General features: G+C 56.0%; 1 protein-coding gene across 4 annotated transcripts in view; it reads right to left on the bottom strand.

The window, feature by feature from the left end:
- TBCD (tubulin folding cofactor D) overlaps positions 1-12,029 on the bottom strand; it is a 117,593-nt gene that overhangs the window by 47,308 nt on the left and 58,256 nt on the right. For all 4 annotated transcript variants that reach the window (XM_037157768.2, XM_053661318.1, XM_053661316.1 and 1 more), the window contains exon 14: positions 1,031-1,187. In XM_037157768.2, coding sequence (XP_037013663.2) covers positions 1,031-1,187 — 157 coding nt within the window. The remainder of the gene's footprint in view (positions 1-1,030; positions 1,188-12,029) is intronic.

Raw genomic sequence — 12,029 nt, 5'->3', positions numbered from 1 at the left:
CAGACCCTGGGGACCGCCTCACACAGCCTTTCACACGGGGCCGCACCGGTGCACTGGCTGGAGGCACAAGGAGCTGGGACTTCTAGGACAGGCGGGCCCCTGTGGATGGTTTAGGACTGAAGGGTCCAGGACCAACACAGAGGCTGCCGCCGTGCTGGGCAGCACTCCTCTGGCTATTTAATAAACTATGAGAAATAGAGGGCTCACCTTGTTCAAGTCCAAAATTATAGTAACAAATCAGAGTACAAAAAGTAACTTAAACATTTCCTGTGCTGGGGATACGTTTGTTTTATATTTTTCTGAAACAAAAAAACAGCAGATCTTAAAAGTGGGGCAGGACGGCAGGGGCACCTGGACACCTTGAGGGCTCATCTGGGGACACAATGACAAGCCAAGGCCACAGCTGCCCCAGTGTCTGACAGGACCACCAGCCTGCTGGTTTCAGTTCTTTCTCCAAGAAACCACAGAAAATACTTATTCCTGACTCACAAAGGTGTTCTGAAGGTTGAGATTCATTCCAAGTGTGTTGATGATGAAGTTACTATCAATGCAATGATTGTTCAAGTGCTAGTCTATAAAAATTAGAACATTAAGGCAGGATAAAGCCCAGCTCTGCACAGCAGTGGCTGCCAACTGAGGGCATCCTATTCTAGTGTCCCCGAGGGACCCCTCCCAAGGGGAAGGCTGGCAGCTGAGTGTCCAAAGCTTCTCTCTCTGTGAAACACAGACACCCAGAAGCCCACTCGCCTGATGAGCTGTCGTCGCCGGCTGCTCCCACGCCTCCCACACCATGCCCCTCCCCCACTGGGCCAGCGGGAGCCTCTGCACACAGCTCTGGGCAGAGCCGCTTCCCCACAAGAAAGGAGCCCGAGCTGCTGCTGGGTCACAGACCACCTGTTAAGGGCCTGGTGCCGGCGCAGGGGCACCTACGGCACCACACTGGGGGGGCCCCTCGTGCCGGCTGCTGCACACATGCGCCATGGCGAGGGCACCAGATCGGATCGACCGCCACAACTCAAACAGGCTGTACCTCGAAATCTCGGCCACGAAGGGCTTCAGCTCCTGAGGCTCATAGGCACGTGCGAAGGCCCAGCACACATAGCAGGCGGCATCCCGGACGTTGGCGCCTACGCTGCAGGCACCGCGCTTCTCCTCGTAGGTCAGCGCCTTCAGGATGACAGCAACCACTGGACAGAAGAGACGGAGACTGAATGAGACCGTGCAGGGTACAGCTGGTTTTAAAGAAGCAGCTGGGGCACCTCAGTACCAAGCAGAGGCAGGTACAGCCAGCGGCCAGGCATAGTCCACCCCAAGGTCATGCTGCTAAAGTTAAGACCTTGTGAGAAAAAAACGTGGAAGGCAAACAGAAGTCCACAAATCAGGTGAAAAAGTTCTTTTAAAGTTGCCCAGAAAGTACACAAAGATGCAAGTTACTACAAAAGGGCTACCAGAGGCGCCTTGCCAGATTCAGGAGACTGAGGAACACAGGCGCCAACAGCGCTGGTGGCAGGAGAAGGGCCAGCGACACCACTGGACAACAGTCCTGGAGTCCTGTGATCAAGAAGGCCGAAAAGATGCATCGACCTCGAGTTCAAGCCCAAAGCGGGTACCTGATGCGTGACCCAGGGAGGCGAGGAGAACCCGACACACGGGTCTGGACTCTGCTCCGAGGGTGTCTGCCACCTGGGGGTTTTCAGAATTGACAACTGAAACAATGACACAACTGACCCAGAGTGACTTCCATACTTCTCCATTAACCTCAGGGACAATCTACATATGTTTACTTATCTGAAATATCTGTAACATTTACGGTAACTGGAAATACAAAACAGATTATCCTACTTCCATTTTAAATGTCTAATTGATTAACATTACATAAATGATTTTTGATATAAAGACATGATAAAATGTTCAGACATGTGGTATGGGTGTTTGAATGTTTAAAAGAGCTGAGATTTTATCATTTTATGTTAAATGTCTTAGGTTCATGAATGTCAAGGACCTGGAAGGTTATGCTTTATTGTATATCACATTCATTCATAGAGCTTAAAAAGTATAAGAAAATGTAATTAACTGTGTAACTCAAACAATTTTCCAAGCCTTTTAAAATAATTATAACTAAAAAATATAATAGAAAAAACTTTAAAATTTTTTAATTAAAAAATTAAAGACAATGGCCCTGGCAGGTGCAGCTCAGTGGATCGAGCACCAGCCTAGAAACCAAAGGGTCACAGGTTTGATTCCCTGTCAGGCCACAAACCTGGGTTGTGGGCCAGGTCCCCAGCTGTGGGTGTATGACAGGCAACTACACACACAGGTGAGACTGGGGATGCTCTGCTTCTTTCTGGGGGACGCCCAACACTGGACAGTGCCCCACGACAGACCGTGGAAGCCAGGGCCACGTTGGCCCGTGGGTCCCTGTCCTGCCTGCACACACGGCCACGGCTTCCGTGACCCGCGGCATCACAGCCCTGCCCGCCGTCGCCCATGGAAGGTGAGGTCTGCGAGGTAAAACCGGTCTGCAGGGTCCCGCGCTGCAGCCGCCACTGCAGCCCTGGAGATGCCCTGGGTGCAGTCCTCACACAGGAACCAGGTGCGAGGGTGAAGGTCTCGGCACAAAACGGAAGGAGACCGACCACTGAGCAAAGAGAAAGGACACCAGAGGCGAGATCCACGGCGTCATGGAGGCCTGCCCTCCGGAGCCCAGGACGCCGGCCGCACACCCCCCCTGCGCGACGCACGCCCCCGCCCCCGCCGTCCTTAGGAGGCTGACAGTGTGACTTACAAAGGCCCGAGAACAACACTCCAGGTGTGAATTTAAGAAAAATAAAGTATCGATCACTCGCACATGTACCTCTCATCACAGAAATTATCTCCCAGGAAAACATACCTAAAAACAGACTTAGGGGAAAAAAAGAAACAATTCAGGACCATGACTATGGTACACAGGTCTCCCTTCTGCCTTCCCACACCCAAGGTTTTTTCATTCTATGTAAATTGCAACAGAAAATGGATGTGATTCTGTACAGTTTATTTCATACACATGTGGTAACTGTTTTTAGTAAGATTATGAAATATTCACATAAATTTACTTTAAGTCACATAAAATAAGTGTAATGCAAAATAACACACTCAAAGACACCGTCTCGTCAGTCGCACCCGCCCCGGCCAGGAGAGCGACCCTGGAGATGCCGCGCTCACGGGTCAGCAGAGACTCGGGCCGGACGCCGCACCGGGCGCTCCAGAGCGTCTGGCTGTGCACACCGAGGTCACCACGCCTGCAGCTGGCCTCGCTCCGCAGCTGGGCACAACGAGGACCCCAAACACGGAGCCCCCTCTCTTTCCAAGTTCGCATTTCCTCAACCCAACAACACCCCACTCGGGACGTGCCGAAGGCCCCTCCAATTCCACAACATCTGAAACTGAGCCCAACTCCCCTCACGTCCCACCTCAGCTGGAGTCCACGCCACCCTCTGGGGCACAGCTCAGGGAGTGGTGGTCCCCCCAAGGCCTGCCTCGCCCATGGCAGCCGCACCCCTGCTGAGGACACCATCACGCCTCGCCCCCGCGTCCCCCACTGGCCCTGTCACTGCTGGGCCGGCGTGGCTCTGGGCCTGCGTGTGCTCGGCACCGCTTTGCAGCAGAGCAGGCCGCACAGGCTGGTCCCGCCTGTCCCTGTCAGAGTCCCCCCCCAGTGCCATGCCAGCTCCCACTGGCCTCACAGCCCTCTCGGCCTCCCACCCACACGGCACCCCAGAACCAGGGGGACAGAGGCCACTGAAGCCAACGAAGTTCTGCCTCCGTCTGGCAGCACAGGAGGAACTGCGCCCCGCGCCTCACGTCCTGAAAGAACCCCTACCCTCCCTTGTGAGCGTGTCCTGCCAACCTCCTGAAGTGAACGAGGCTTATAGCCCTGGCTGGTGTGGCTCTGTGGGTCGGGTGTCGGCCCCCATACCTGAAGGTTGCCGGTTCAATTCCCGGTCAGGACACATGCCTGGGTTGCAGACCAGGTTCCTGGTCTCGCACGTCAATGTTTCTCTCCCTCTCCCTCCCTCTCTTCTCCTCAAAAAAAAAAAAAGAAGTAAGTAAGTAAATCTTTAAAAAGAAGAGAAGCTTCCAATTAGTCGTGAAGCACACGCAGGCGCCAACCCGAACAGGAGGGCGCGGCCCCGAGCCGCCGTGGCCCCACCGCTCCACCGCCCGGGGACCCTCACACGCCGTCTCCACCTGAACTGCACACCTGTGATGCTCACAACCGGCCTGCAGCTGCTTCACCGGGAAGACTCCTCGTTTTCTGGTGCTGCTCCCGCTCACTCTCTGTGCTGACAGAGGAGCCCGCTGTGGCCTGACGCCCATCAAAACTAATTGGCTGTGGCACCTTCAGGAGGGAAGCGCAGCGTATGTGGCCTCGCTGCCCCCAGATCCTGAACACGGCCGCCCGGAGGGTTCTGGGTGAGACCACTCAGCAACTCTACAGCCGGAGGGAAATCTGGGTGCCGTCGGCCGAGTCCCAATTTACCGGTCCACAGGACAAAATCAATTTCAAAGCAGACAACTAGGAGTGACGGCGGTCAGCACCTCGACGTCTCCTTCAGGCAGACACCTGCCCAGCTACTGCACTCAGAGAGGTGCCACCCGGGAGAAGCCCACTTCCATGGGGTCAGAACTCCCCCCTGAGGACCAACTCCTGAGGTCACTGAGCTGCTGACCCCCAAAGCCTGACCTCCACTTGGGGTGCCCGAGTTTCTGACCCCACATCATACTGAGATGGCTTCCTGTAGTATCATTTTTGTCAGCTAGGAAGACCAATGAGCAATGGGGAAAAAGGACAACTGCTGACTTGTATTCCACTAATGGACAATGGCCTCGACACTTGCAGAGGCCCTTTGCATGCTTTCACTGGCATTTATTTTCAGGGAAATCGACAGCCTAGTGAGTTGAACCTTCGGTCCATCTGGCCCACTTCTCAGTCTCAAATTCTGGCAACAAGTCAGCTGTGAGAGGGCGCTGCACGCTGGCCCCAGGCTCCACCCGACTGAGGCTGCCTCTCGGCGCCTCCCCAGCCTGGCCTCCTGGGCCTCCCTGCCGCTCCCACCCACAGGCTGGGCAGAGCCCTCCTCACCTGCCTCGCAGCCCAGTGCTCAACGCAGCCATCACAGCTCTATCTTGTCATCCTGCCCAGAGACCTCAGACGGACGGCCCCCCCATAACACCCACCACACACGGGGTGGCTGACCCTTAAGTGCAGGTGACGCAGGGCCACCAGCAACTGCCAAGTACAGAGAGTGACAGTAGGAACAGTCCCCTTGTGGGTCCCTAGAAAGGAGTTTAATTGGCAGAAAGTAAGACAGCTGAGAAGAGGACAGATTTCTTTAACGAGAAAATAAACAACGAGCCTACCGGCTCCAATTCATCCCAGAAAGACAGGAAGAGCTGAGACCTGGAGGTGAAGGACGGGGCTGGGCCTGCGTCTGCTGCCCCCGCCCCCCTTCCTGGGCTTCCATCTCTAACACCCAGGCCCCCAGGACAAGAGGAGGTAGCATGCCGAGCGGAAACCATCTTTGTCCCAAACTTTTGTAGAAAGTCATTATCAAAGAAAAAATTCAAAAACAACTCTTTCTAGATTCAACAGGTTTAAAATAAGGAAAATCTTCGATTGCTTTAGACAAAAGACAAAAATCTTTTTCGTGGTTCCAATTACATACTGAATGCATGTCAAATACATAACATTCCCCAGAGGGCTTCCTTCTGGCAACCCAGAGCCCAGCACTGTAATTTAAATACCCTCCTCTCCAGACAGCAGGTCATTTGTCTACCAACTGCCTAAGGACACAGCAGCCTCCAGGTGAGGGAAGCAACTTAACCCTCACTGTGCCAGGCCCCCACCCAGGGTTCGCAGGGTGTGCACCCAGGGGGCAGGAGAAACCCAGACATTCTCTGTGGGTGCACCAATAACCTGTCCATAAAACATCATCACAGAGCCAGCACATCATGTCTTGGTAAGTCATAAATTATACTAATATAAAACACAAATTCCTCACTTAAGGCATTCATAGCACTGGGTGTATCTCCCAGACTGCACAGAGTGACATGTCCCAGGACGCGCGCGGGGGGGGGGGGATGCACTGGGATGACATCTCCTCAGATGCACAGAGCCCATGGTCCCCCAGGAGCCCTGAGCCGATGCAGCACACAAACCCACAGGCCGCCAGCCCAGATGGCGCCAGGAAAGCCCCAGTTACCTGGAAGTGGGTGTGGCCATCACCACAGAACTTCTGTTTGGGCCACGAGTGCAAATAGCCATCATACCTTCCTCAAAAATGCAGTCCAACTTGCTTGGAAAAAAGCCAGTGTTGAAACTGCTAGGGGACGAGAGGAAATGGTGGACATAACATCTGATTCCATAGACATCTGGCGCTCGGATCCCACAGGACACTTCTAAGAAACTGTCCTCCGAGACCCACCCTGCGCTGCCCACCAGGCCATGGCGGACAGCCAAGGCTCGTTAGTCCAGGGACCGGGCCGGGAGCTCCCCCACAGGTACCCAAAGACCAGGGACACCCCCACCACATGCGGCACACTGGGCAGGATCAGGGGACACTGCCACTATCATGACACACGTCAGCCTCACGCCCTATGAGAGATGCAAGCCCAGGAGAGAGGGGAGTCACTCACTGTCAGGAGCCGCAGGGCCATCTAGGGGGGACCTTCTAAAATGAACACAAAGCACCTCAGAGGCAAAAGCGAGCAGCACTGTGCTTCTGCGTGACCATGGCCTGGCCCCAGGGTGTGGAGGGCCAGTCGCGGCACACCAATGGCCCAGGGCCAGAGTCGCAGCTGAGCCTGACCCACAGGAGGAGCTGGGCCTCCCCTGGGAGTCACAAGAAGGAAGGGCGGTGCCAAAAGCAAAGAAAGCCCCTGCCCCTCCCAAAGCCGAAGTCAAAGCCAAGGAAAGAAGGCAGTGCTGAAAGGCACCCCCAAAAAAGAAGCTCTGCACATCACCCACCTTCCGACAGCCAAACACGCTGCAGCCCCGCAGCCTGCCTAAACGCCCTTGGAGCAGCACCCCAGGAGAAAGAAGGTGACTGCTCTGCCGTCACCACGCTCTCCCCACCACTGGGTCAGCCACAAAACAAGCAGAAGACAACACACCGAGCCCCTTGTGGAGGCCGAGGCCAACACAGCCCGGATGGAACAGGCTGTGAAGAAGCTGTAAGACCCTGTGTGGCCAAAGTCCATCCCTGATCAGGCCTGGTGGAGAGAGGCAGGCACATGCTCGGCTGGCTCTCATGATGGTGCTTTGGATGCTGCCAACAAAACTGGGGTCATCGACACTGGGTGCAGCCAGCTAACTGTGAATACAAAGATTTCACACCGCAGCCCTGGCCTGTGCAGCTCGGGGACTGGGTGATGTCCCGCAAGCCAAGGTGGCAGGTTCGGTTCCCGGTCAGGGCACCTGCCTGGGTTGCAGGTTTAGTCCCCGGTCAGAGTGCATATGGGAGGCAAACAATTCGTGTTTCTCTCCCTCCTTTCCCCTCTCTCTAGAATCAACAAGCATGTCCTCAAAGAGAAAAGAAAAAAAGGCAGTAAAATCCCACAAATCCATTGACTGCGCCCAATAGCTAGAGACTCTGGTTAAACACACGTAATGTGTAACCACAAGCAGGAGGCCAGGGCTGCCTCCGGGCTCTCCGGGACGCTGCAGGACAAAGGGGTTTGAAGCAGCTGCCCACGCCATCCAAATGCACTTGGAATTACTCCTCAGGAACGTGGGGGTCACGTTTTCAGAGTGAATCTTTCAAAATCACTTGTCTGAAAGTAGCAAACTCCTCTGTCTCCTAGCCCTTTGACCACCTATCTGTCCCACTGGAAACACTGAGGAGACCAGTCTGACCCTGGGACCAGCCACTGTGCCCTTTGGCATCTGTCCCAGAGGACTGAAGACTGGTGTCCACACAGATGCTCACATCAGCTCCATTCAAAGCAGCCCAAGAGTCAAAACTGTGCAGACATTCTTCTGGGGGGCAATGTCTGAACCCACCAGCACAACCCTGCCTCGGACACCACCCAGCAGGACAGGAGCAGACCAGGGGCACACAACAGCCAAGGGGAATCTCGGGTCTGAACCGCTGTAGCGCAAACTTGGCACACTGCGTGATTGTGACATTGCTGAACTGACAGACTAACAGAAACAAGCGACCGGGCAGTTGCAGGGAGTGGGGGACACATCAGGTTTGTGGTGATGCTGCACTGGGCTCAGAGAGGCAACAGGACACCCCGTAGATGTGCAGCCGCCAGTGCCTCTGCCTACACTACAGCCATATATGTGTGTGTGTGAAAGGTAACCATACCCCACTTGCAATAACAATAAAGCACGTAAAATATCTAAGTTTAAGAAGAAATGCCTAGAAACTCTGAAGAAAAGGATACACGCTGCTCAGGACGACACAGCGCCTTCTGCACAGGTGACTGATGGCAGAGTAGGTGTGGGAAGGGTTGGGGAGGGGGCGCAAGGACAAGTGGTCAGGAAGCTGATGAAGCAGGAAAAGAAATCAGGCCAAACCTTGAAAGCCCTGACACAGAGGCCCCCAGCACTGCAGCAAAGCAGGACTTGGGGCAATGCTGGGACACAGCCACGTGGCGCACGCAAGGAGCCAGAGCAGGGCCTGGGACTGGCCCGCTCTGCCGTCTGGAGGGAGGGGCCCCTGCTGTCTGAGCTGAGCCCACTGCCAGTGTCATGCGTGGCTCACCACAGTCCCCTCACTGGCTGTGTCCCACCAGCGTGCCCCGCAAGACACACAGGACGCACACTCAGGACTCGCTAATGAACACATTTCACCAAAGAAACCCAAGTAATTAAAAATCCTGAAATGTTTTTAAAATGAAACTAATAAGTGGTTGGGGGAAAAAACAAGGAGGTTGGTCTATGTAGGTTGGGGACACATTTCCAGGGAGCAGAGGGAAACCAGAGGACCCGGCTAACACATGGCACTGCAGTGTTTCCAACATCAGGAGAAGGGCACTCTGAGCAAATAAGCGAGACGAGTGTAAGAGGACATGCAAAGGGCTCACACACATGAAAAACGGGGGCCCCTCCCAACAGAAGAGGAGGCAGAAGTGCAGTGAGTGCACATGGGCAGCTGTGGGAAGGGAGGTGGTGGGACTGCTCCTGAGCGGTCTGGGGCAGAACCCAATGTTCGGTGACAACCCTTGCATTTGCACTGATGCAGCGGGCAGTGGCGACGACCTTGGTCCTGTCCACAGGCCTGACCCTGAACTGACTGCTGGGCACTTGTCCCTGAATAGACGGTGCAGGCACAGGTCTGAGCCCAGGCCATTCGCTGTGGTACCGGGGGAGCGGCGAGCCAGTGCTGGGGGCCGCAGGAGCTAAACCACCTCCTCGCCGCAGTGCAGGGACCGTCCGGAGTGGGCAGCTGCCGCCTCCTGCCAGTTGGGTCCCTCCAGTGTGGCAAGGACCTCGTCCCACAGAGGATACCTCTCAGCTCCAGGTAGCAACAAGCTGCTGCTCAGGAAGGTCAGGTTGTGATGCTCAGGTGTGGACACAAGGTCCCGAGCACAGGCAGGCTGCGCGCTCCCTCAGGACCAGCTGTCCACCTCTAGGGTCCACCCTGCCCTCCCCCACAGCCACTTCCCAGCTGCCCTGAGACTTAGACAGGAATGACATGCCCCCCCCCCGCCCATGCACGTCCCTGAGAGGTTCCCTCCCCATCTAGTCTGTGCCACCTATGACCTGCAGGGTCCAGAGTCTGGAGGGGTTGGGCCTTCTCCCCAGGGACACGGGGCCACCGGGACCAGCCTGGATCACTGACAGCTGCCCTCCAGCAGGCTAAGGAGTGAGCAGGGCATGTCTCACATTTTCACAACATTCTGCCGAGGGCCAACCCTTGAAAACGAGCCACAATGAGTAAGAGAAGCATGAAACCTGCTCTCGGATTATTAAAAATAAACAAAAACCAGGAAAGAGGCTTATTCTTTATCATGAAAAGATCATTTAAAATATCTTGAAAGGCAAATGTGACTGTTGAGAAGGTGCTTCTGCTGCTGTGTGTGCCTCCACGGGCCTGGCCACCCACACACATGTCAACACGTGCAAGCTGTGTTCAATCACTAATGTCACCTGGGTCGGGTCTGAGGACAACAAACCAGCCCAGTGCAGAAGGGCAGGTGGGCTGCATCAGGCCTGCGGCCCGGGTGACCAAGCAGCCCACCCGCAGGCCCCGCGTCCCGGACCCCGTGGGCAGCTCTCCTCGGCACCCTCGCACACTGTCTCCTGAGGGCTGAGCGCCTCCACCGAGGGTTCAGCCCCGCTGTATCCAAGGTATCACTAGAAAGAAAGTGAAGTGCACCTGCCCTGGGAGACGTCAGCAGGATATCACTCCTGGCTGAGGACCGGCAAAGGCAAAGACAATGCCGCTGGTTTGTGGCCAGCAGACCACATGGCAGGTCTCACACTGTGGCCCGGGCTGTGTCTCTTGAGGAACTGAGAAGTGAGACCCCCTTGGGGAGAACTGGGAGGGCAAAGGATGGCTCTCGCCCTCCCCCCGAGAACGCCCCATGGGAGGAGGAGTGACAGGGCCCAGTGCCACTCCGGGTGCAAGACTGCTCCTGAGAGCAGGTCAAGGTCTGAGGCAGCCGACTGCGGCACAGACACACGCTCCTGGGTTTAGCCCTGAGGATCTTACACTTCACATCTGAGCTGCCCTGCCTGTGGCTCACACCGTGGTCATCCTGCTGCCCCTACCCATCCACCTCTGGTGGCAGGAAGCCCCACCTACTCTTCCCAGACCCTCACAGTCCTGTTCTGGAAATAGGACCCGAACAGGCTGTGCTCGGAGGGCTGAGCACACCCTGCTGCCCTGAAAGTAAAATACAGTTTGCTCAGAAATAATCCTCAAATGGAAAATGTGACCTTCGACCCAGATGCTCCCCTTTCAGTTTTTTCAAAACTGAAAATCCAGCTTCCAGGCATTTTCCCTCAGGTTCAATCATCCCACTGCTGGCAAGTCTCCTGTCAGGAGGAGGTGGCAGGTGGGCCTGCGAACCTGCTTCCAGGAAGAAGGAACAGGAGGCCCAAAACTCTGCCCGCCGGACACAGCACCCACGGAACTGCAGCATACTCTTCCGCTGGGTCACAGCTGTGCCTGTGCAGCTGTCCCCTTGCCAACAGTGGTGACAATGGCACCACAGCACCTGAGGTGCTGCCCCCAAAAGCAGCGCTCCCCTCGCAGGGTCTCGGCTCATTAGACTGAAATGAGACCGTGCGAACAGCACCCACCCGGGGGCAGCTGGCCCGTGCAAACTGCCAGGCACGACCCCTCTGAGAGTTTACCCACCTCGTGGCCAGCACCACGTCCAGGTGACCAGGTTTGAGAACACGCCCACCACAGGTGTCAGAGCCCAGGGCAGCCCACACGACGGAACCGAGGAACAGAGGGGCGGGCCTGACCCTCCCACCCCCTCGAAGGGGAAAGCCTGTGCTCATGGAGACCCCCACAGCAGCTGACAGCCGTTCTAGCCCCCAGTCCCTTCAATGTCAGCAGCTCCTCCTGGCTCTCAGCCATCAGGCTGGGGTGCTGACTTCCCAGCAAAGCAGCCCTGCCTGAGCCCATGTCTATTAGTTCTAAGTCACCATTCTTTGCAAATTAAATGCTCCCATGACCCCTCCAGAACCCTCCTGTCTGTGAGAGGTGGCAGAGGCGGTCTCTCTGGTGATCCGACGAGTAGATCACACAGGGACCAGCGCTGTCTGCCCTGCCGCTTGCCAAAGGCCGGTGGAGGGGGAAGGGACTGAGTGGGCAAGAGGGCACTCCACCCTGCTCTGCTGGGCACAGGCCACTGGCGTAGGAGCCACCCACAGCTGATGACAGGGCGGCCCAAGCACAACAACTTGAAAGAAGCGAAAACAAGCATTCAGGAGAATTAAAGGCTTAACCAGGAAGTCAGGGACCGGTTCTACCACTGACTCACGGCCTTGGATTCTGGCCCCAGTGCCCAGACCTCCACTGGCC

Source organism: Artibeus jamaicensis, unplaced genomic scaffold (genome assembly GCF_021234435.1).
Source record: "Artibeus jamaicensis isolate MK-2021 breed Jamaican fruit bat unplaced genomic scaffold, CSHL_Jam_final contig_2259, whole genome shotgun sequence".
Classification (NCBI taxonomy): Eukaryota; Metazoa; Chordata; class Mammalia; order Chiroptera; family Phyllostomidae; genus Artibeus; species Artibeus jamaicensis.
Note: the sequence above shows the minus strand (reverse complement) of the source record. Positions and strands in the feature narration are given on the sequence as shown.